Genomic DNA, 26,902 nt, shown 5'->3' with positions numbered 1-26,902 from the left:
TGGTCTGCCTTCTTTAGGCCTTATTTGCATCCTCCCCTCTTCTCCAACCTCTCTCTGACCCACCAATGCATCAGGACCAAACTGTTTAGGAAGAGGAGGAAACAGGAGGAAAAGAGATGTTTTCTCTTTTCTTTGCTCCTGTTCTTTGCTCCTGTTCTCCTTTCTTCCCATCATCCCAAGCTCTCTCGCTCTTGCCAGCTCCCACACCTAGCTTTCCAAGCACAAAAAGACAGGGTTGACTTTGGGCAACAGCCATGAGCTCCTTGAGTCAGGATAAGGGGGTCTGAATCATAGTTTATTAGGTAGAAACTGTGTGATGGTGGCAAAGTTACTTTCCCATTCTCAGCCTTAGATGTGGTGTCTATGAGCATAGACCAAATTAAATGACTAAATGAGATAGGGCATGCAAAATCTTTATTGCTTACCCCCATGGAAGCACTAATGTATAAATTATTATTTCTCATCATCTCTATTTTAAGTGATGATGATGGTTGTCTTTGCTCTTTGTTTCTCATTGCTTTTCACATTTTAGCTTCTAAGGACGGATGTGCTGGGGCCATTTCTCAGTAGTTAACTCCGACAGGCTATTTCAGTCTTCCCATCTCTTCACTCTCTTGCTCATCTTGACTGATTTTATCCTCTCTGTGAACATATTTTAAGAAACTACAAAGGGAGCCACAAAGTTGCTAACAGTAGAAAGCCTGACAGGGAAAAACGTGCTAAGAAAGGGAATTGCACAGCTTGCCCAAGGCCATGCACTTGTGAGAAGCGCAGCCCTGACAGGAGGTGCGGAGACATGCTTAGGATTTATCGTTCTTCTTGGACTCTGTAGGGACACAAGGACTGACTGTGGCTGTGACTTACACTTCCTTAATGATCAGTAAAGGTTAGTATCTTTTCGTTTTTGACCTTTTGCATATATTCTTACAGAAAACATATTTAAAGTAGAAAGAATAATCTCTTGAATGTATGTACATAAATTTGGGGGTTCTGTTTCTTCCCTTGCTACAATCATTTCTGATAGACAAAAAGTGAAATCAGTGGCGTGGACACATTGTTTGCTGCTGAAGCTGTCTTCAGAGAAGGAGAGCATGAGTTGTGTAGCAGAGAGGAGACTGTCCTTGATTAGATAGATATCCCATTTATCTCCCTAACAAAGGCTAAGGCTCAGTCTTGTGTGAGGTGTTTAATGTACTTTTCACATCCTTACACAAAAGGACATGATATCCCACCATGATTAATTTATTGGGAAGATAGAAAATAATGGTTTCAGGGAGAAGGCATATGTTAAAAAATCTCCTTACCTTCCTTCCCACACTAGTAAGGATTGCCAGTCACACACCCATTCCTCTTTATGACTGGTGTCTGTACTATCAGACAACTTTTGTGTTTGATTGCTAACTGTCTGTCACCCCCCAAAGTATAAGTTCCTGGTGTATGTGTGCCTACATTGCCTGGCATGGAGTCAAGCATATCACAGATTTGATAAAAACTTACTCAGTAATAACTAAAGGATACAGTGTAGCTGTGTCCTTCTTTGTGGATTCATGAGTTTGTTCTCTGTTCTCTCACTTTTCTGATGTTCCATGTCAGCATGATGGAGAAGAACAAGCAGTCAGAGGATGACGAAGATCCTGTCTGGATCCCAAAGGCTTTCCGTCTAGGGCGTCTTAAGAACGTGTTGGACGGAGGAGAGTACGCCCCTTTTATAACCCCTCCCATACTGGAGAGCAATTTTATTCAGGTAAATAACACTTCCACTCTCAGTCAAGTCCCATCACCTCCGGATTTCATGTTCTCAAAGACAGTGAAATGTTGAAAAGAGGAACCCTTTAGCGGCTTGAGGGCACAGTGTGATATCAAGGGGGACAGTTGTGTGACTTATAAAAAGCCTGAAAATTTAGTGTTACAGGAAAATGTTCCAAACAAACTCTAAGGCCAGAATTCTGTCCAAATTCTACCATGCTAACCAAATTGTCATGCTAACATAACCTTGTTACACAAAATGATGTTTAGAACATGCTATCACAGGAAGGTATCCAGATAATTTCTTTCTTAGAGTTTTATTTTAATTTTTAAAACTGTATATTTTATGTATGTGAGTGCCTTGCCTGCGTGTGTTTGTACACCATGTACATGCCTATAGATGGTTGTGAGCTAGCATATAGATGCTGGTGATTGAACCCAGATTCTCTGTAAGAGGAGCAAGGCCGTACAGCTGAGCTGCTCTCTAGCCCCTAGACCTATATTTTAAAGACAAACGTCTGAGGCTGAAGAGGAGCTCAATGGTAGAGCCCTGGTCTAGCATGCACAAGTCCCTCATGACCAAGTAAGTAGACAACAATCTGGGGAGTGCTAAGAATTAAAATAAGTCTTATAAGTTGGTTCTGAAAGGGCAATATAACTGTCAGATAGCGTCAGAGACAAAAGTTCTTTCTTGTAAAAATGTGCCAGCATCCTGAATGAAGCTGCAGAGCACCTGGGAGTTGGCTGGGCTTTCATCTCAACACTCAACATTAGGCTCTCAAGCAAAGATATGGGCTCAGCAATGTGAACCATGCCTGTCCCTCACAGAAACGTCATGATTGTTTGATGTTGAACACAGAGCCAACACCCTCAGCTGATCCCACAGAGTATGATAAGGTGACAGACACTTCAAAGATAAGGAGCGCTCATGCTTCATAAGTGTGGAGGACTAGCGTTACGTCTCTGTGTCCAACGTACCATGGGGAAGAGCGGAGTCTCCAGAACATGTTTCAGTGCTGCCCTAGAACACATGATCCCCAGGAACACGTGATGTCATAATTTAATGTTTTTGGCATTTGGTTACTTCCTCCTGCTAATCTCTTTCCCCTTTACTCCTGCACCTTTTTCACTCTATCTGTTGTGCACTCTAACTGCACTCGAGCAAGGGGGAGTTTACGATCTACATATCAGCCACAGTCCCACAGAACTGCAGTCACGCTCTCCAAGATGCCCAGTTTTTCCTAGTTAGTCATTGGCAGCAAGCTACCAAAATTCCTGACTCTGGAGGTTCAAGTAAGGGGGGAAAGGCAAGCATCTTAGAAAGCACCCAGAGTGCTCGCTCACTTGAACTAACTGCTACATATGTGCTAACACATCACCAACTTCATTCCTAAGTCAATACCCCAGTCACATGCTCCATAGTACCCTGAAGTACTAATAGTTACCCCACAGACCAGAGACTGTGGCTATTCATTCTGCTATCTCCAAATCATGAACAAGTCAAGGAATGGAGGCACCATGGCTCATTTCCCCTGTTCTCTGGCCTCCCTTACACTGCTCTAGCAAGCAAAGGTGCTAAATCCATGCCTTTTATCAAGAAACTCCTTTCCTGTTCTCTGCTTTCAGGTCAACAGGAGAGGTGAATCTATTTATCTGCATAACCGAGCAAACTGGGTGACCATTGGCATCTGTTCTTCCAATCCTGTCCTCAAGACCCCCAATGTAATGCTGTTGGCACATCTGACACCAGAGGCTAGAAAAGAATCAGAACCGCTCTTTAAACGCCTCCTGTCATCTTCCTCCACAGATAAGCTGGTGCTCACCAGGTGAGTCACGGGACAGGAGGACAGCAATCTCTCAGAGAACACCATATCCCCTCCGAGCTTAAAGTGGAGATGCTGACGGCTAGGGTTCCAAAAGAGCCTTCAGGCACATTACTTTCTCAGCCTCGTTTTTAGACAATTTTATCATTGTATACTTACTGTACAAATAATGGGTTTCATTATGATGTTTCCAAACGTGGGCATTAAGTACCTTGACCATACCCATCCTTCTTTGCCCTCCCTTGGCTCCCAACCCCATCCCATCGGGCCTCTTCTTCATCTCATATAGTCTCCTTTTACGTTCATGTCTTTTATGTCTGTGTAACTGTATGTGTGTGGGGGTGCGCATGCATGCGTGTGTGTGCGTGTGCACATGGTACATGTGTGTCATGTGTTATGATCTATGAGGAGGTCAGAAGACACCCTCAGGTGTCAGTCATCAGCCTTCTCCCCTGCTAGAGACAGCGTCTCTCTTGTTCACTGCTGTGTACTCCGGACTAGTTAGTGCAGAAGCTTCCAACAATCTTCCCGTCTCCACCTCCCATTCCCCAGTAAGGCCAGCTAGGGTTACAGACGCTTGTACTGAGTTTCGAAGTCCAAAACCAGGATATCAGGCTCACACAGCAAGTGTTTTATCACCCCACCTCCCTTTTAAACATCCAGACTCCTCATGAGAGAGGGCATGATACTTCTGACTTCCTAAATCTGGCTTATTTCACTTAATGCCGTCTCTAGTTTTAGACATTTTCCTGCACATTCTTTATGGATGAATAAAGCTCGAGTGTGTGTGTGTGTGTGTGTGTGTGTGTGTGTGTGTGTGTGTGTGTGTGTATTTATTTATTTATCTATCTATCTGTTCATACTCCCTGGTCTAATTCCATAACTTGCCTATTGTGACCAGTGCCCTGGAAACCAGGAGTAAGCAGGTTTACCTGTTGCATGGAGCCTTAGATTCCATTGGACAAGCACAACCAGGAATGACGTTGCTGAATCATGTGAGAGTTCAAGTTTTAGCTCTTTGAGGAGCCTCCATGCTGACTGGTTACCATCACTCCTACCAGCAGTACATAATGCTTTCCGTATTCTCCTGTATCGCTGCCAGCACCTGATGTTTGTCTTAGTGATAGAAACCATTCTGACTGGAATAAAATCTCAATGTAGCTTTTCTTTGAATTCACAGATGTGCAAACCTCAACTTCTAATGTATTTGTGTGTGTGTGTGTGTGTGTGTGTGTGTGTGTGTGTGTGTGTGTGTGTGCAGTGCATCCACAAGTCAGCCTCAACTCTTCAGGATTAATGAGGATGGGCAGCTCCTCATGATAAACAATGTTCTTGTCACTTAGTAAAATCAGAGTCATAGACGCATGGTTAAGACGAGATGGCTGTTAGGAGCTCCCACCACACCTGTCTGGGACACAAGGCCATTGACGGTCTCATTCTCCAAGCTGGTAAATCCTTTCTAGGTCTCCAGATGACATTCCACTTGTGTTTGTTTTTAGGTTTCTCCCTCTGCAGTTTGTGACTCTTTCTGTGCACAGTGTTAAGAACATGCGACTCAAAGTTAAGCTGATAAGTGGCCGAGCCTACTATTTACAGCTCTGTGCTCCTGTATATAAACAGGATATCGTATTCTCTCAGTGGGTGGACCTCATTGCCCTCTTGAACAAGGAGAAAGCCAGAACTTCCAAAGTATCCGAGGTCTCCAGCCTCTCGGCGATCACGAACAGCACAGACGCCACAGGCTCGATGGACATCATGGACATTGCGGCTTTTGCCGAGTTGCAGGCTGTGCACTCGCACACGCGCATCTACTCCGCGGCCGTCACTGGAAGTGCAGACTTCTCAGAGTTTACAGATGTTACCGATATCACTGATGTCACTGATGTCACCGATATCCCAGAAACTGGGGCCACAGATGTTCCAGATATAAAAATCGTCACAGAGGTCACAGAAGTCATAGAAGACAAAGAGGCCCCAAATGTCTCAGGGGTCACAGTAGTATTTGAAAACGACGACATAATAAAGGCCAAGCAAGAGGAAAAGGTATGTGTTGTAGGGACTTCCATTCTTTAGTGACCAAGCGCAGGAGCTGTGGCCAAGTTCTCAGTCAACACTGAAAATGAAAACGCTGTGGAGTCAACTCTGAATATCATGGTTTCAACAAAGGATTCAACCCCTGAGCCCGGTATAAGTCATAAAATATTCCCTGAACTAGTGACCATCCCTGTATCAAACTTACTCCAGTTCTGGGAAGCAGTAGTGTGACACAGAGAACTTCAGGGCCAGGATCAGAAGACCGGGGTTAGAATCTTAACTTTTGGGTATCCCATTTATGACTGACTAAATTTCTGAACCTATACAACCTAAAATGAGAATATTAATATAATCTAATGGCTATTTATGATTTGAGTATGAGGATGGACTGAAGCTCCAATAAGAAAACGTGGGGGCAGAAATCAGAAAATAAAATAGTTAAAGATCAGGGAGTACAGAAAGAAAAAAGACACAGAACTATAAAAGTCACTCGCAAACTGAGTGCCACATTAGGAAATGGGGACTTCAACTTTGAATTAAGGAACTGAGCATCTTACATATCAATATAGTGGGCTGGCGAGATGGCTCAGCAACAGAGAGCACTTCCTGCTCTTCCAGGAGACCTCAGATCCTAGCACACACATCCTCAGCTCACAATTGCCTACAATTCCACCTCCAGATGTGATACCCCTTTTAACCTCCACAGGCACCTGCACACATGTGGCATGCACTCATGCTTGCACACACACACATGTGCGCGCACACACACATGTGCGCACACACACACATGTGCGCACACACACACACACACACACAAATAAAAGTAAAATTTTTAAAAACATATTAGTCTGGTAGTGTGATAGATTGTAGAGATCAGTTTGAAGACAACTAGTGAAAAAATCTCAACTAGATCCATGGTATAAAAAAGATTATGATTGAGGACAGATATCTCACAAAAGAAATATAGGAGAAAAAGTTAAAAATTTCTCTTCTCATCTTTCTGTGTCTGTAGTCACTGTGCTGTGAAACAGGTAAGGTGTGTTGCTCCCTACCGTCTGTACAGCCGTAAGATGATCAGTATCTCTTTCCCCTTCTAAAGTCTCCTCCCTGATTTAACCCACGTAACTGACCATGAACAGAGTGAAGACAGTGAACGGTAGAAAAGGAATGGTAAGGTGAGGACTGGGAGACATCTGCAGGATGGGTGAGGACTGGCCACACATGCTTGAGATGATTGTGAACCAAGAACCGCAAAGATATTAGACCCAGGGCTGGAGAGGTGGCTCAGTAGTTAAGAACACTGGCTGCTTTTCCAGATGACCCAGGTTCAAGTCCCAGCACCCACATGGCCGCTCACAATTGTAAGTTCAGTTCCAGGATATCCAATACTCTCAGACATACATAATGCATACCCTCTAACAGGAATGAAAAGTTTAGCTACAAAGATGTGAATCATGGATTGGGGCTATGGTTCAGTGATACTGCATGTGCTTGGTGCACACAAGGCCCTGGGTCAGGCACTACACACACAAGGAAGATGTTAATCATCACATGTCCACACCATGCCTATAACACCAAAGTAATGAGAGCATGAGAACAGGCTAACCCAGTGGTTCTCAACCCTCCTAGTGCTGCTGCCCTTTAATATGAGTCCTCACGTTGTGGTGACCCCTAGCCACAAATTATTTTTGTTGTTACTTCATAACTGTAATTTTGCTAGTTATGAATTGTAATGTCAATATCTGATATGTAAGATACTTGATATATGACCCTGGTGAAAATGTTGGTTTGTCCCTGAGGGGTCACACCACACAGGTTGAGAATCACTGGAAACTCCTGCCAAGAAGAGCCAAGCAAACTTGGAACTACAAAGGGCAAGTCTACAGTCCTCTGTTTGAGGCTCCCAAAGTGCATCAAGATTGTAGGAAAACTCTATTAAACAAATCAGTGTTGTATACTTGTTAAAATTATTCAAAAGTATTTCTTGGCCTGAAAAGATGTTCATAATTGACTTTAAAAATGGAAGACTATAATCTCTAAGATATAAAAGTGCATGGATACATACGCACTAAAAGAAAAAATAGGGCTGGGGAGATGGATGGCTCAGTTAGTAAACTGCCCGCTGCACAAGCATGAGGACCTGGGTTTGATGCCCAGCTCCTACATGAAAGACTGGGCATGGGGGCACATACTTGAAATCCCAGCACTGAAGAGCCAGTCTGGCCTAGTCAGTGAGCCTCAAGTCCCACTGAGAAACGTTGTCTCAAAACATAAGATGGAGGGGTAGACGGAAGAAGCCCATGTGACTTATGACCTCCACAAGCACATACACACACATACACCACACATACATAAGAAACCACATAACTGTGAAAAACAGTTTGTCTCTATGTTGAGGAAATATGAGCAGATTGTACCTTATTTGCTCTTCTGAATTTTGTTTCCTATTCTATAGGTAAGTATTTTTAAAATAAAAAATATTCAAATAGTTTTCCACAGTTTCTAATGACAGGTAGAAAATTCTGATGATAATTACCCAGAGCTGGTGGCAAAAGCCTGTAACAGAAGCTTGAGAGTCCAAGGCCTGCATGGACCACAGGATGAGTTCCAGGACAGCCTGAGAACTTGGTGAGACCTCATCCCAAAATTAAAAGTAGGAAAAAGGATAGGGATATAATTCAGTGGTACAAAGCACTGGTACAGTGTGCATATGGCCTGAGATTCAAACCTCCATGTAATAATAATAATAATAATAATAATATAAAAGGTTAGATTAGAAATATAGACGATAACTTCAAAATGACCTCAAAGCAGACCTATACAATATCTATAAAGAAAGTAGGATGGAGATTGTGTGCCAGAGAACCATTGTTTCTCTGGAAACATTTTCTAACTTTCACTTCATTCCTCGGAGAATTCTTTTTTAATGTGTATGGATGTTTTGCTTACATGTATGTTTATGCACCACATGTGTGCAGTGACTGCAGAGGCCAGAAGAGAGCGCTGGATCTCCAGGGACTGGAGTTACAGACAGTTGTGAGTCACATGTGGGTAGTGGGAATCGAACCTGGGTCCTCTGGAAGAGCAGCTGGCTTTTCTTAAGCAGACTCTCCTTACAGAACCTTAAATAGTTTATAATAAATAGACATGGCTGCCACTGTAAGGAAGAAATGAAGTTCTCTCTTCAGGAAATAAGATCACTGCATTATTCCTAGGACATACTTTGGCTTGGGCTGTTGTTTTTTGATACAAGGTCTTGCGATTGTAGCCCAGACTATCCTTGAATTTGCAATTCTCCAGCCTCATCTTCCCCTGTGCTGGAACTGCAGACATGTGCCACTGTGCCCAACAGGACTAGAATGGACAGGTGGTGGTCATGAAGGAAGAAGAGCAGACGTGAAGACTGTTAGAGACACAGGGATAGAGTTTGCTGATTGATGCACTGAGGCCCACATGAGACATTCTATTATGGTCACTGAGAGACCTGGACTGGTGGTATGTGGTGGGAAGATCATTAAAAACAGAGGAGTAGTTTCAGGGAATTGCGTTTTAGATTAGGCTGTATATCTTGAAAATCAGAATTATTATTATTATTATGAGCCCCAAACCCCCATGACCTATGAGATGCTCCTAAGAGCAACCTGACCGAGGTAGATTGCAAGGTATTCCTAGAAAACCTTCTTTACCTCCTAATTCAAAGATGGGTGTCATGGCTACACACTAATCATCTTATGGGATGGAGGCACTGGTGCATGGCACTCGGAACTGAATGTACCGCATTAGGCTGCAGTGGAGCCTGCCATGGTTCCCATGACACCAGCCTCCATACCAACCCAGGCTTTCTTCCATAGCCGGGAAACACCATGACTTACTCCCTGTCCCTGGACCTGTGAACACTCAAGAATGAATAAAATAACTAGAAACTGCTCCCTAAACAGTCTGTCTCTGCTTGATGTCCTCCCTTAACTGATTTGCTATTGCTTGTCATTTCCCAAGGAAAATGTCCTGAGGCATGGGTGTCTACGAGACATGAAATGTAAGAACGAGTTTAGAGATGCCCCCAAACATGTCACCATCTCAGACCTAACACTCACTTTCCAAGGCGAAAAATGTTTCCAGACTACTCTGACTCCTATAAAAAGCGAGGAAAACACACCCATAGAAACGGGTGATAAAGCCTTGGAAGAAAAGATGACTGATCTTCCAAAAGCGCGTCTCAAGGCTACAGAATCCAGGTCAGTGTCATGGGGAAATCCTGTGGGCGATCCAGGGTGTGCCCTATGTACACACACCTATTCTTGCTCCCTGTAACTCAGGCATTGTCTCTGAAGGTTCTCGGATACAGTGTCAGAGCGGTGGCACAGGCACTCCTTAGCCATCCACACTTGGGTCAGCCTTGGCTGATTTTTATTTCCACATCAGCTTTTTATGTTGCTCGGTTGGTATTCCGACCATTGGTCGAATGCCGAAAGCATGCATTTTAGGAAATAAAGAGAAGCACAGGGCCCACGTTTTAGAGCTGTAGTGTTAACTTCTAGAAAGATTGTGGATATTTTTTATCTCTGTGCGTATCTACATTTTCTTCTTCAGAGTCTCTATACATCCCTTACCCATCTCTGTACTTCCAATAATATGAAAAACTATTTTCACTATTTTAATACTTCTACTGAAAAACTGATTGCAAGCTGAATGTGAATGAATGTGATAGTGGTATAAAGGTACAAGTTAATACAGTCATTCTAGGGTAACCCTTAACAAGAACTCAGATCTAACCCTAATATTAGGCTGGGTGGCCATACCTGTAGTCCCAGCCAGTCCGGCGGCTAAGGCTGGAGAGTCTCTTCAGCCCATGAGTTCTAGACCAGCCTGGAGAGCATAGTTAGACCCTACCTTAAGTAGACAACTTTAGTAAAAGTAAGAATGAGGAATGCAACTCGGTCTACCTTTTAAATAAATATATTTAAAGGAGGATCGGGAGGGAAGTTCAGTGGTGGACTACTTGCTTAGCGCACACAAGGCCCTGGGCTTGATCCTCAGCACAGGGTGGGGGAAGAAATTATATGTACTGTACACACACACATACACAGGAAAAGAAAAATTAACTTAGGAATGAACGCAACTAGAATTTATTAAGTAATTTAAAGCGCTAAAGAGATTCATTGCTTTATCAAAAAGAACAAAGTAATAAACTATTGAAATAGCTAATTTTTGAAAACTTAAGTGTCACATTGCCAGGCAGTGGTGATGCATGCTTTTAGTTCCAGCACTCGGGAGGCAGGCAGATATCTGGGAGTTCGAGGGCAGCCTGGTCTACAGAGCAAGTTCCAGGACAGCCAGGGCTACATAGAGAAACACTGTCTTGAAAACCAAAATTATTAAATATATACATTTTTTTAAAAACTTGGATATGTCTTGAAAATCTGTCTAAAAAACAAAACTTGGAGAGAATAAATTAATAACTTTTAATAAAAATGCAAAGTAGAAAACTTAAGCAATCAGAAATTAAGAATTTGAAGAAACAGGAGTTATCAAAGTTCTTGTTAAAGATAAAAGGCACTTTCTAAATTTTAATGGAGTTTATTTTAACTATGAATTTTCTTTGGTTTATGCCATTTTGCTTACAAAATTATAAAAATATATTTTATTTCTTAAAACTTTAAGTTTGCTTTTTCTAAGCCAGACAAAACAACAGAATAAAGATTATTCTGAGTTATCCTCCTTGTGACATTAGATTTCTAATGTCTTAGAATCTTGGAAGGCAAATGAAGCAAGCTTAGCATAAAATTGAGGAAACTTAATATTAGTCACACAAACACAGAACAGAATAGTCATGATAGTTTGTCCTCACTGGAAAATTTATATTCTTGGTAACAGAAAACATCTATTTAATAGTGAGCTTCCCAGTATCATGATAAAGCTATTTACTTCAAACCACAGCCAATTTGTTTTTGTTTTGACCAGCTCCGGCTGGTCTCAAATTCACTATGTAGCTCATGCTGGTCTTGAACTTATGATCCTTCTATGTCAACCCTATGTGTTAGGACCACAAGCAACACCCACTAGAGTCAGCAAGATGGCTCAGCAAATAAAAGTGCTAGCTGGCCAAGCCTGATAGCTTGAGTGAGATTACCAGAAACAATGGCAAAGCCTGATAATGATCTCTAACCTACACACACATACACAGTGGCACAAGTGTGCCCACACTCACACATACATCATACACTCTCATGCACGCATCATACACACACACAATAACAGTAAAACTTAATTTAGAAAGTTACTTCTAGATGTGTTCTACTTAAAATTTAAAACAAATTAAGAATGTTTCCATTAATATATCTGTATACTCTATTAAAAGTTCTACCAATTGTAATAAAACAAAGGAATACCAAAAAAATGTAATAACATTTTGAATTGCCAGGCATGGTAGTACACACCTTTCATCCCTGTATGTGGGAAACAGACACAGGCAGATCCTGTGAGTTTGTAGTAAGCCTGGTCTATACAGGCTAACCAGGGCTACATAGGCAGACTTGTCCAGTGGCCTCTCTTAGACTCTGAGGTTACCTGTGCTCATGTGTACACAGGCCCTCTCCCCTCCCTCACATACACACAATTAAAAATAAATAGATCTTTTAAAAAATAAATATCTATCAATAGCTACAACAACTATCAATTCCTTTAATCATCAGTTCTGTTCCAGCCATGGCCTCTTCCCACCCTGCTGTAATTAAACCTCATTGTATATTTGTCTTGGGAACTTTCCTCTCCTAGCTCGTGAGTCTTCCTCAGTTCTGTGTCTGCCTTTCCTGGTGAGCATCTTTTGTGTCCTAGAGCAGACTGCTTCCTGACTGGCCCTTCTTCCGTGGCCATGTGGAGGTTTTAACTATAAAACACTACGCTCCAATAAATTACTTCCCCCTTTAGGTTATTTCCTTGATGTGTATTTCTACAGGTATGGGATAACAATGTGTTGTGTGGATGGACAGTTGGCTGATTATCTGGTTGCTATAACACTTCCCACCACATATGGGAATAGCATGAGTGAGACAGGCATCCGACAATCAGAAGTAACTGTATGCACATGTACAGATGTAGAGGACACTTGTAGGGTCAGTTCCCTCCTTCCATCTTGTATGCCCCAAAGGCCAAACTGAAGCCATCATGGTTGGTAGCAAGTGCTATAATAGGACCGAGCCATCTTGCAGGCCGAAAGCACACTTTTAAGGCGTATGTCTGTCTTGGAGTCAATTTACTATTTCTGTCTTGATAATTCAATTGAAAATTTTATGAATTTCCATCAGTTACTTAGAAAAATAATCCATTTTTCTTTTTCCATTGTGTTCATATGTATATAAGCATTGTGTGTGTGCGTGTGTGTGTGTGTGTGCGTGTAACATGGAATCTCTGGCAGATATTTGTAATTATTAGGCAGCTTGGAACTGTCCTCTCAGAGCTTCACAGTTGATTCTGTTGTCTGCTCAAATGCTGCCCTCCCTGCTTTGCCTCTTCCGCCTTCCTCAAATCACTCCCATCAGCTCAGATTTAATCACAGCACATCCTAGCTGGCATAATAAATTTTCTTTGTTTATGATCTGCCTCCTCCACTGGAATAAAGCACTTGATTATTTTTACTTAATGCATACAAGGTGCCTGGGAAGTATTCCTGAGAAAATGAATCACACTTTGCCACTGAAAATTACTTTTGTTACTTCAAGAACAACAACAACAACAAAATGAACTCTCCTGTGTAACTAGGGGAATGATATAATTTTCTTTTCTTCTAACTTATTTTAGTGTTAAAAATAATTTATTACTTTTCCATCTGATTTTTGCTTGTATAGAATAGATCTCTGACTAACATTTCTTTTTGCTCTTCCATGTTTCTTCTGAATTCAGATCAATTTGAATCTATTTTATAAATGTTAAACTCTGTATTGATAATTTGGGGGGAAGGACTGCTAGCGATTGAACCAAGAGGCTCACATATAAACTAACAGGACACTTTACCACTGAGGGATACTTTCCATCTTGAAGACTGCACTTATAGGCCTCTTAGCACCTTTAATAAATACTTGAATTTTCTAATTTTTTAATTGCATTTGTTTGTTTAGTGTGTGGATAGGGGTGTGGGTGTATATTTTGTACCCAAAGGAAAAACCATCAACTCAAACTCAGGAGTCTCCTTATAGGAATTCTCCAACTAGGAGCTGGCTATACATACTTATGGATCACTTTGGTTATTGTTATTTGTAGGCAGAGACTGTACATTCATTTCTTGCTGCCCAGACCAGAATAATCACACAGAAACTTATTAATTACAACACTGTTTGTCCCACGACTTAGGTGTCTTTCTAGCTAACTAACTCTTATACCCTAAATTAACCCATTTCTATTGATCTATGTATCACCACGAGGCTGTGTACTACTGGTAAGATACCAGTGTCCCTGACTCCGCCTTCTTTCTCCCTGCATACAGTTTAGTTTTCCTGCCTAGCTCTATTCTGCCCTGCCATAGGCCAAATCAGCTTCTTTATTAACCAATGGTAATAAAAGATATTCACATCAGCTATTATCATCCACAGGAATTTTCCTACTTCCTATTAGAGGTAAGAAACAACTAAAACAAATAAATGTCCTCCAGACCACTGATGCATTGTGTCCTACCACCCTACATAATGGGGACTGCATATAGGGTCTCCTTGCTGGGAAGCCCTCTGCCACTAAACTATAACCCTAACCTCTTATATTTTTTTTTAATTTTTAGCACAAAGTCTCAATATGTAGCTCAGGTTGGTCTGGGACTTACTACAGAAAAGGCTACTGGTAAGCCTAATATGCTAGAGGAAAAAGGAAACAAAATAAACAATAAATAGGAGAAAGACATAATAAAGAAAGGAAAGAGAGAAAACGAAACCATTGGACAGACACAGAGAAGGAAGACAAGAATACATGCTGCAGGGCAGAATGAGGGCCAGACGGTGTGGACAGAGCATCCACTCTATCCATCGTGTGGGCTTAAAAGAAAACCCTAGGATGTCTGCCTTCAATGATAAAAATGGATCCATCCAATTGAGCAGATTTGTCCTAAATAATTGTTGGTCAGGCCCAGGCATTCTGAGTCACCCTTCTGATTTTATTCCATTCTCACAACACAATTATTCCCGGCCACTAATATTCTACAAACCCTGTAAATTAAGTACTAACCTCATGAGTCTGTTGGGTCGGCAACTCCTTTCTTTACCTTTTTCCATGAAAACGGTTGCATGCCTAGAGCAATTGATTGACAGGCTTTACTTTGTAGTGCAGCTCTCAATTTATAGAATAAAAGAGCAGCGAGAAACACAGCCACTTCCCCAGTCTCCTCACTTACTTGACATGTTATAATCAATGTGCCAATGCTGATACGTTGTTATTAAATGGTTGTAGTTACAGTTTATAACATAAAGGTTCATACTTCATAGTATAAAGTTCTATGGGTTTTGATGAATGTATATAGCATTTGGCTTTTGATATATTCACAAGAAGAACCATTTCATTGCTCTAAATATTCCCTAGGCAGTAGATTAGCTCTTTTTAAAAAATAGTTTTAATTCTGGGCATGTATGTGTGTGTGGGGGGGGGTTATGAACATGTAAGTGCAGTTGCCATGGAGGCCAGCAAAAGGTACTGGATCCCTTGAAGCTGGAGTACTGTGAACTGAACTCGGGACCTCAGGAAGAGTAATATACACTGCTGAGTCATCTCTCTGGTTCCCCATATTAGTTCTTAATTGCTTTTTTTTTTTTTCTTCAGTTCAAGAGATTGAACCTAAGGCCTTGTACGTGTTACGCAAGTACACTTAGTTGTTTTGTTCTGGTAGTTTTGTTTGTTGTTTGGTTTGGTTTGGTTTGGTTTGGTTTGGTTTGGTTTGGTTTGAGACAGAGTCTCATTATGTAACCCTGGTGTGGTGGTTTGAATATAATTGACCCCCATAACCTCATAGGGAGGGAACTGGCACTATTAAGAGGTGTGGATTTATTGGGAGTGGGTATGGTTCTGTTAGAGGAAGTGTGTCACTGTGGGGGTGAACTTTGAGGTTTCCTATGCTCAGGATACCACCCAGTGTCTCAGTCAACTTCCTATTGTCCGCAAGAAAGATGTCTGCCTGCTTGCCACCATGCTCCCTGCTATAATGATAATGAACTGAATCTCTGAAATTGTAAGTGAGCCACCCCAACTAAATGCTTTAAAAAAAAAAAGAGTTGCTATAACCATGGTGTCTTTACACAACAACTAAACCCTAAGAAACCTGGCTGGCTTGGAACTTGCTACACAGATCATGAAGGCTCTAAACAAAAGAGCGATCCAACTATCTCTGTCTCTCAAGTGTTGGACCAAGGCCAATATCACCACACTCAGCATTACTTTTGTTTTATTTTTATGATTTTTACATTTTATTTATTCATTTAGTGGGGTGGGGTGGGGAATGAATGTGTCAGGGTGCATGTGTGGAGGCCAGAGTACAATTGGGAGAGTTGGTCGTATCCCTCTGCCATGTGGGGTCTGGGGATCAAACTCAGGTTTTCGATTTAGCAGCAGGTGCCTTTGCCTGCTGAGACATCTCACCAGTCCCCCCTTTTTTAACAATAAAATTTACAAAAATAACAGGATGAAAAGTTCTCAGTAGGTGATAGGTTATGTTAGTTCACTATATGATTGTTAGAAATTATATGAATTCCTATATAAGCAGCAAAATAATGGAATTTTAAAATACAAGAATATTGTAAATTTAGCAAATTAAATTCCTTAAGGCTTTGTCAGTTAGCTTCCTGTACCATTAACCTAACTACTAGGAAGAAATAAGTAAGAAAATAAAAACAAAACTATGTAATTCTCTTGAGGTCTGTCCCATGGGGACATATTCATATGGGGAATATTTTTGGTACACCAACAGGCACCTTTTTGCTGCCTGTTTGCATCAGGAACATAATTAGTAGCTAGCCTCTAATTTAAGAATGTTAATTACAAAAGAACAATGTAATATTTTAAGAACAGAATGGAACTCACCTTTCTGAAAATGGAAGGGACATTTTCAGGATTTAATCAGAAAGGTGAGGTTGATGAATACATTCTATATGTTATGTTTCTTTCCTAAGACCATTCATTTCAGGAAGACTTTATAATCTATACCAGTTTGCTTTGGAATGCAAAAATGTTAAGAAGACAAACATGGCTTTGCTGGGTATTATGTCTCTCTGGTCACCACTGTTTAAAATACAAAGGATGGAATTTATGAGATATGGGCAAGGATGAGGGAGCCAGGCTTTTCTCCGCTGTCACAGGAGGCCTTGAAGAATTTACACTCCTCACACAGAGAGAACAGTACCACTGTGACCCTTGGCTTTAACCAGGATATCTGGCCTTATATCAATTTGCACCTGTTTTGTAATCCATTCTGTTGTATTGCCCAGTCTCTTGTCAGTTTTTATCAACCTCAGCCTTTAGTCTAAATCCTCAGACCTATTGGCACAAGCTTTGTGGCTCCTTTTTGGCAAACTCCAGAGAATTACTACTTTAAGTTTAGTTCCTGAGATCCACTGTAGAACCTGAAGTGAATGCATTTGCTGGGCCCCTTGCATGAGTCATAACTGCCTCTACAATTATGTGGGCAGGGAAATCCAAAGGTAACTCAACAGACTCTCATGCACCCCAAGATGGGGAAGCTGAGCAGTTGCAGGTGGAGATGACAGCAGACTTTATGCTATTACATGCCATTTGATTTTGTGGCCTTTACGAGTTGACTAACCTGTAAACACACAATCTTACCTCAGTATAATCACTAACAGTCTAGGCTTGCTAGGCACGGTTCATTACCACTTCCAAAGCATTTGAAAAATGACGAGTGATCTCAGACCCAGTCATTCTTTTCTAAATATTTGTGGTCGCGATGGCAACTCCTTAAATTTGTTGTTTATTTTTACAGGAGAACAAGAACTGACTCAGACACTACAGGTAAGGAACAAATTCCAAGACACGTTTTGTTGTGCTCTGCAGTGGAGCAGTCACCTGGGCTCTTAGAAAAGTAGAACAAAGGGTTCCAGCTGCACATTCTCACGCCTTCCCGTTCTAAACACTCCATCCTGGAGAGACCTCCCAAGCCCATCTTCAGACTCTCCCAGGCGCACCAGCGCCAGTCATTTTGACTTTCCAGTTCCCTGAGTCTAATCAGGCACGAAACACTCCAAGGAGAGCTCTACAGCTGGAGTCCAACCCACAGCAGAAACAGGGCTGCCTATCCTTGCAGATCTGGATGGGGAGCATTTTTGATGAATTAAAAATCACTCCTCTGCTGTCCTTTATGTCTATAGACTAACATTCACTGTGGAGGGACATTATTTAATGTTTGGGTACAGGGATTTCTTCTTAACACATTCCCATGTCTTAAGGAATCCTTAATTTTTAACAACAAACATTTGACGAGGAGGTTGTCATATAGGTTATGATATGGAAACCTTGCCCTTTGCCGATTGCAGACTCGCTTCTAAGCCACTCTCTATCCTATGAGCCAGAAGAAGCCTCAGCTACCTCACACTCATAAAAAATATTATGGAAAGAACACAGATGAATATTTAACTTGATTTAAGTGAAAAGAAAAAAGAATACAAAAAACAATATTTGAAGACATTTGTGGTCATTCTTAAGAGTTAGTTCTATAAAAAATGAAAGAAAGGAAAAGAAGATAGGGTAGATATAACTTTCTTTAAAGATTTGTTTACTTTATGTTATGTGTATGGGTGTTTTTTCTGCATGTATATATGTGCACCATGTATGTGCCTGATACTGGGCAAGGTCAGAAGAGGGCACCAGATGCTCTGGAACTGGAGTTACAGTTGTGATCCATCAAGCGAGTGCTGAGAACTGAACCCAGGTCTTCTGAAAGAGCAGCCAGTGTTCTCAACCAATATAGTAGAGTTTTACACAAATGGGACTTGCCTTTATAGCTTCTCATTGGGCGTCAGGATCCAAAACACCAGCTGAGCTTCATCTCAACCAGAACGTGGGTCTGCATTCCACTCTACAGTGTTGAGCCTGAGAACACTAGAGAGAAATGTGCTTCTATAAAGAAAATGCAAGATGAGGGCTGGAGAGATGGCTCAGTTTAAGAATGTGTAGTACTCTTTTGGAGAATCCCAGTTTGATTCCAGCTCACAACCACCTGTGACTCAAGCTATAGGAGATCTGACAGCTCTGGCCTCCATAGGCACCCACACATACATGATCTATACTTTTACAGAAATGCACACATATATACACATGATTAAAAATAATTTTTTTATTTAAAAAATGCAAGATCCCCCTTTTAGTTTGTAGAATTTTTACCCATCAACTTCTACCGTAAACTGTATCTTATAAAGAAGCCAATCTAAAACTCCAGAGTTACCCAGTGAAAGTAAATGCTGCCCTCTTTGTTTACTAAAGGCAAAGATCTGTATCATGGCAGCCCAACTGCTAAAAACATGACTAATTTGTCACTAAACACAGAGATAAACCTAGTGACGTGTGTGAAGGATTCGTTGGCCAGCTACAGATGGGTATAGTTCATGCAGAGAACTAATATGGCTGTCTTTATCTCAGATGTGACTAACATTCCCACTAATATGTCTGATGGTACAAACTCAACTGGTTTTGCAACTGCACATGCATGTGATGCTTATTATTCTATATGAAGGACATTGGCAGACTCGGGAGAGAGTAGACAAAAATAGCAGGCAAGTTACCTGCCATAACTCTATGTGTTAGCCAAAGAGAAGCCACTGAATGGCAGAGGAGTGGTGAAATTGTTGCTGTGTTTTAAAATGTTTTTCCACTGACTAAATCTCTGAGAAACTAGAGGATGCCGGGCAGGCACAAAGAGGCCAGGTAGGAAGATCTTCTGTCAGTCAAGGTGGAGGGTGGCAAATGGTCTTGGACAGACAAGAAGCAGTCAGAATTGAAACAAGGACAGAAGAATTACTGACATGTTTCATACATGTATAGTGAATATGTACTAACTGTGATGGTGGGGTGACGATGATGATGACAATGATGATGATGATTGACAGGGAATGCAGAGAGGCCAGGCACTACAGTGCTGAAGCCTGAGGATATGTTTCAATCTCCAGCACCCACATAAAAAGCTGGCCATAGCAGTGCATGCTAATCATCTTGGCACTATGCAGACTGGAGGATCTTGGGGGCCACTGATCAGCTTAGCTGAATCTGCGAGCCCCTGGTCTTGAAAAACCATGTCTTGAAATTCAAGATGGAAAGGTCCTGAGGAGAACCTGAGGTGGTCCTCTGGCCTCCACATGTACGCAGGTGCACACACACGTACAGTACATGTACACCTACCACACATGTGTGTGCTCACACAGACAATTATTCTCAGTCTACAAGTAGGAACAAGAGAGACAAAGAACAAGAACGACAATTTGGGAGACAGCATGATTAGGACATATAAATCCATGAAACAGTCTGGGAAAGGAACCCAGACAGAACATGGAGAGAAAGACTGAAGAAAGGCAGCCAAACACTGATTTTGAGTGGAAGCCCTAGGCTTTAGTTCTGACGGTTCTTTCTCTGATACATGAATGTGGCATTTATCTTGTCTCTGTGTGCATGGCTGGGCCATTGGGCTGAGGGCATTTTGACAATTATTCTGAAAGCTGATAAGGTTTGCTGCTGCCAGAATTTCTGTAAGTCTAGCAGGCAGCTTGGAATGGGTGTCTTGGACACCAGGAACATATACCACAAAGGAGTAGCAAAAGTCCACTTGGAGCTTTGCTGAATCACAAGCATGGCACAGTCTACAATGGGCATTAACTATTTTCCCTGTTTGTTTTCTCTCACGTGCTTTCCCGTTTCTTCCTTCCATCCTCTCCCGTGTCTCCCCATTTTTCTGTAGGCCTGAACAGTTTTTCAGTGTTCCCCCTGATTAGCATTTCCTTTCCCCTTTTCGCCCTCCTCTAACCCTAGGCTCCCCTTCCACATTCTTACCATTCACTGATGCTCTTTACTCAAGAAAGCAAAGCCTACCCCCTAAACCATCCTAATTCTATTAAATTCAGGCTGGACAAAGACGAAAAATGTGTCTGTAATTCTAGTTTCTAGGTAATGCCAGAATAAAGCTTTCCAAAGAAGGAAAATAAACTCCGGTGCAAAGCTTGTCTGACTCTCGGGTTCCCAGCCCTAGGCAGTGCTGGTGGAGAACAGAGACACCCAAATCATCCCCACCACACCTCTGCAGTGAGGGGGGTCACTCTTCTTTCTGAACTCTTTTTTATGTAAAGTGGCACTTCAAACTGACAGTTTCTATCAGCAAGGCCAGGGAATGGCAGGGCAGATCCCAAGCTAGACCTGTCGCTCTGGACCCTAGTAGATCTCTCTCCTTTCTTGACTTTTCCTTTCTTACCTTTCAAGGCTCCACTCTTCTCAACTTTTTCTGATTTCTTTGTAGTGAGCCCAGATGGGAGGCTTCTCTATGATGCCACAGACATCATAGAGAAACGAGACCAAAGACAAAGAAAGGTTCGAGAAATGAAAGGGAAACCATATATGAAGTAGTCACGTTTCCTTTCCACCCTACCTGCTTCTTTTTTATCTTCCTGTTCAATATTACAAACCAAGTTCTAAGTGGCCATGCTCATTCCCTGCTTATGAAACCTGAGCTGAAAGGAAAAGGGAGGGAATGCCCCCGAAGGGACCAGGCTTGTGAACCAACAGTTAGCTCCCCTGGATAGAACAAGGACACTTGGTGAGGTAGTGAGGACTTCGTTGGAATTGGAGACCCAAATTAAGTTTTCTCCTTGTGTGCCCTTTTCTCTCTCGTCTTTGGCCTTCCATCTTTCCCACTTTTCCTCTAATGATATCTCTTGCATTTTCCCTCACTCTTGCTCCTCTTCCTTCCCGGCTCTTTCTCCTCATATCAAATCCTCTTCTAATTTCCTCAACCTTGTACCTCATCTGTCTCCCCCTTTCTCAGGGGAAATGCGCGTAAGCCAAGCAACACAGAAAAAGTTACAATCAATGAAAAAGCCTGTTGAATGACCAACCTAAAGGTGAGTTTTCAGTATGACAAGACTCTGTAGATGTAAATGATAGACATTTTAATAAGTTGACTCTTGACATGAATCTCATTACATCTATTGTAGTAACAAAAGAGGTGAAGTTGACAATAAAGAGGTAGAATAGAATGTTAGGGAGGTTTGCTGTGGCTGCTTCTCTAGACTCTAGGCTAGGTGGCAACACCAGCAGGAGGCAGAACAGAGAGAGCTATATACCGCTGCTACTCCATGGGAATTATTTCTCTCCTTATGCTATACCGGTCCCAGGGACTGAACTCAGGTCATCAGGCTTGCCAGCAGGCACCTTTACCTGAGCCACCTTGTCTGCGCACAGATCTTAAACTTTTTGGTGTGTTACGAAGAAAAACTTTATTATACATAGTTTTATTATTTTACTTTTAGAATTATTTCTATTTTTAGTGGCATATGTTTTATGTGTATGAATGCTTCACCTGCATATATGTGCACTACATACATGCCTTTGGAGGTTGGATGAAGGCATCAAACTTCCTGGAACTGGAGTATTGTACAGTAGATAGTACTATATAAAGTATAGTATAATTATAAGCCACCATATGGGTTCCAGGAACTGAACCCAGGTCCTGTGTGAGAGCAGCAAGTGCGCTCAACAACTAAGCTATCTTCCCAGTTCTAATTTTTCTTTTAATCGCTTCTTTGTATTAATTTTTAGCCTTTAACTTAAGAGTAAAACCATTTAGGATTATATGTTAAGTATATATTTTGCATTTCAGACCTTTGAAATAAACTGACTTTTGTGGTTTTTTTGTCAGATCAGTACAAACTACTAAACTAAAAACAAAACCCAACTCAGAAAAAAAATCCAGTCCCTTCAAGAGGAAAACAGCAATATCTCTTGTGTGGCAGGAATAAAGGCTACTACTAATCACTCAGATGCAAATCCATGCCAATCTAATTCTAAAATCCTATTTTAGATGTGGATTTTTTCTTTTGTAGATATGTATCTTTAAAAAAACTAAAGAGCTATGAACATTATAAGGATTTCCATTTATAAGCTCGGTATATACAGCATCTTTGACTTGGGCTTGTGGGGAAGCTGCTCTTCTCTGCTTTGACTTTCATCACTGCTACAACCCCACTCAGTTTCCTGCATTGGGTGTTTTGGGGTCACTGATAAAGCCTGTGCTCTTTACATATCTGTGATCTAACTGAATACTTTGTGCTAAATAGTATTTATTGAGTCCATAATTTGTCAATACATGATATTAAGTGACAATTTACTGAGTGTCATTTCCAACCAGATTTTTAAGAAACTCCATTTAAAGGAAACCATAAGACCCCATGGGCATGAAGGTCAGTTGCAGAGCACTTGCCCATGCTGGCGAGTGCAAGGCCCTGACTTTAGTGTCCCAAAAGCCAAAGAGGAAAAGCCAGAAACTACAGACAATCCCTCTCTGAAGATTGGTTGTATTCTTTAAAGTTTCCACTTAAGGGATGGGCAGATGGCTCTGCAGTTCGGAGCACTTACTGGTCTTGCAGAGGACTTGAGTTCAAATCCCTGCACCCACAACACACAGCCATCTGTAACTTCAGTTCCAGGGGTTCTGACACCCTTCTGGCCTCCATGGACACCAGACATGCATACATGTATGTACACATATATACATACATGCAGGCAAAACACTCATATACATTAAAAAATACAGTTGTCACTTAATTATGTCCTAAAGCCTGCTGGTTGCTCCACAGTAGACTTCTCATGTACTGTCTCAGCCAGTCTGCACAGGAATCCAGAGAGGTCTGCTGTTTCCTGTGGTTACAGATGGTGAAGCGAAGCCTGGAAGATATTTGTTCAAGGTATACATAGAAAATGGTGGAAACAGCATTTGAACATCAGGACCCTATATCCAAGCTAAAAGAAACCTGCAATTCACAAACTTGTGTAGATTTCCATTAACAGCACTCCTTTAGGGAAAACTCCTTTACCCGCTCTCTTGGCTCACCACCCAGGGATTTGTCTTCCTTTACCTACTGATCCACAGATGGAAAGAATTTCTTTTCCATCTCCACAGGAGGAAGAGGATTTCCATGAAATCAAGAAGAGACAACTCCTGGGGATGTGTTAAAATCTGAAGTACACATAAACACTTTGCAATTTGAAAGTGACTTCCCCTTATAAATTATTTCTTTGACATAGCTTGTCTGTGACAAGTTCGAGAAGACAGTCTTGACTGTGACTGCTTATTACTAACAAGAGTTCTTCAACAGACTGGTGTACAGGCACCTTAGCAAAGAGTTCAGAAGATTCTTACAAAGTTAAGACATTCCTACCAGATGACCAAAGAGAAATGAAAGGCATGCTCATAGCAAGACATAAGTTCAAGACAAGGCTTAGACACAAGTGAGCACACTGGTTTATTCATAATAGAAAAAACTTGGAAACAATCCAATTGCCTATCAACAGATGAGTAGCTAAAAAAACTGTGGTATATCCATACAGCAATACCACTTGGCAACCAAAAGAAACAAACCAGCAATAAATACTTCAACACAGCAATCATAGAAACATGTTGAATAAAAGAAGCCAGGTAGTAAAAGAACACACAGTGTGATTTAAAAGAAGATTTGGAAAACAACTCATTTATGAGATAGGTCAGTGGCTCTCTGGGCATGGTTGGCTAGCCAGGAGGGCAATGACTGGAAAGTGATACAGGGAACTTTTGGAAGACACGGAAATATCCTATCTTTTGACTGGGGTTTTATATATATATATATATATATATATATATATATATATATATATATATATAAAATCAGTGTATATATTTTCCAATAAATATTTTAAAGGGAGCAAGTTTGATTTCATGTAAGTTATATCTTGACAGTTGGTTTTTAAAGTCAATATATAATTATACACTAAAACAATGAAGTTCTATAGTTTGGATCTTGAATGGCCCCCAAAGGCCCATGTACTGAAGACTAGGCTTTTGGCACTATTAGGAGGTAGCTGACTTTTAGTGGACGAAAATTAATTCGATCATTGGAAGTTGTGGAGGTTTGAATGAGAATGGGCCTCACAGGCTCATATATTTGAATCCTTGGTCTCCAATGGAGAAACTGTTGGGGAAGGATTAGGTGTGGCCCATTGGAGGAGGTGTGTCACTAGAGGCCGACTTGAAGGTGTCAAAAGACCAAGTCATTCCCAGTCTGTTCTCTCTCTGTCTCTGCCTCCTGCTTGTATTGGATCAAATAGGCTCTCAGCTACGGCTTCAGTATCACGCCTGACTGCCTGCTGCCGTGCTCCCTGCCATGATGATCATGAACTTTAACCCATGGAACCATAAGCCCAATTAAATACTTTCTTTGCTAAGTAGCCTTGACCATGGTGTTTGTCACAGCAATAGAAAAGTAACTAAGATAGGGTGTGCCCTTTGAGAGACTATTGTGACTCTATTCCCTTCCTCCTTTGTTCTCTGTTTCCTAGTCAGCAGGAAATGAGCATTTGCTTCACGTTTCCTCATCACAATTCCTGCCACAGACTGAAACCATGAGCCAAAGTTTATGTTTGCATTTATTCTGTTATAGTGAAGGAAACTGCACACGCATGCACGTGGGCACATATAATCAGTGGTAGAGCCTAGCATGCCTGAGGCCCTAAGACCACTCCCCAGCACCACTAAATAGAAAGCGAGCATAGTTTTATTAGGCTTAAAAGGTAAAAGTACACCTACACCCAAACCTCCTTGCTCCTAATAATGTCTCTCGCTGTACTGTCAGGGTCTGTGACACAGAGAAAGTACTTGCTTATCTGCTCACTCCTGGAATGCTGCCAGCAGGGCGGGGAGGAAGGGGTCAATTCCCAGCCTGAGGTTTCAACTTGGAACACATTTCCCAACAGCCTGCTAGTGAAGAGCTACAGAAGCTACGCACTATAGCACTATATGATAACCAAATGAGTCTTTACCGCTTTTCCTTTAGTTTTGAATTAGCATAAGAATTTTTAACAGAGGAGATAGGGAGATGGCTCAACAGATAAGAGCAGTTACTGAAAATGCTAGATCAGTTCTCAGCATCTGCATGGTGGTTCAAAACTATCCATAATCGAGAGCCAGAGGGATCCAGTATCTGCTTATGTTTTCTGCAGGCATCAGGCACACATAGGGTACACAGAACTACACGTAGGAAAAACTTTCATATATATAGTATCAATATATACTTATATTTTGGCAGAGCTTATGTGGGAGTTTTATTGAGATAAAGGGAGTGGAGGAGGGAAGAGAGAGAGAGAGATACAGAAAGAATGAGGAAGAAGAGGAAGAAGAGGCAAGGACCAGCCTGCCTCTTCAGAAGAGCAGTGGGAAAGAGCACAAAATCTTTTTTGAAACCCCATCACAGGTGTGCATGGTGGTGAAGCCCTAGCATATGGATCACTTGAGTCTAGGAATATATTAGTACGGTGTAGAAAGATTCTGTCTCAAAAAAGAGATTTATTTGGGGGACACGTATTCCTTTAACATATCAACACATCAGAAATGTAGAACTTAGTAAACAGTCTCTACTGCTAAAAAACAAAAGCAAACAATTTCTGAAGGGAAAAATGGGGCCAAAGGAACATACTGAAGCTATCTAGAGACTAAATCTGAAGACAGAGACAACTGAATTTTGAATTTGAAGGTTTAAATGCTTAATTGGACTTAGGATACTTTTTTGAGAAAGTGCCATATCAAAAATGCTTAGCAATGGGGTAATCCTGTCATGGAGTGGCCATTTCCTACATTACTCATGAGAAAGGAATGGTAAAGATTTTCTGCAAGACTCATAGTTGACAGCTGGGTGGAGCTGGCAGATGATGTAAGTTATTTACATGAATGTGGACAAAAGAAAAGATTGTGATAATGATCTATATTGTTTTATTTTATCTATATAATCCCAGAGGCTACTTGCTCATAAGGGAGTAAAATATAAAATAATATTCCTCAGGACTGGGTGTACAACTTAGTGGTAAATTTTGTCTAGCAAATACAAATACAAAATACAAAAATAAATCAAACCAAAGGACCAACCAATCACAACCTCCAAATATGGTTGCAAATACTTGATATTTTCTTAAGGGAAGAGACTACTCCTTTCTCTTGACTATAGGAGAGATTTAGTGACCAGCTCCAGAGACTAAATCACAAAAGGGTCCATGGTTTCTGTTCTGATTACTCTTCTGAATCCTTGGTTCTGTGGTAA

At 41.3% G+C, this 26,902-nt stretch overlaps 1 protein-coding gene across 1 annotated transcript; it reads left to right on the top strand.

Annotated features, from left to right (window-relative positions):
- Window positions 1-1,594: 1,594 nt before the first annotated feature.
- Window positions 1,595-17,912, top strand: Fam71d (family with sequence similarity 71 member D). The gene is given in 7 exon segments (XM_038338123.1): window positions 1,595-1,744; window positions 3,373-3,572; window positions 5,069-5,612; window positions 9,600-9,838; window positions 17,569-17,667; window positions 17,751-17,809; window positions 17,812-17,912. Coding segments are annotated over 7 exon segments (1,392 nt in total).
- The last annotated feature ends 8,990 nt before the right edge of the window (window positions 17,913-26,902 follow it).

This window comes from Arvicola amphibius, chromosome 7, assembly GCF_903992535.2.
Source record: "Arvicola amphibius chromosome 7, mArvAmp1.2, whole genome shotgun sequence".
Lineage (NCBI taxonomy): Eukaryota > Metazoa > Chordata > Mammalia > Rodentia > Cricetidae > Arvicola > Arvicola amphibius.
Note: the sequence above shows the minus strand (reverse complement) of the source record. Positions and strands in the feature narration are given on the sequence as shown.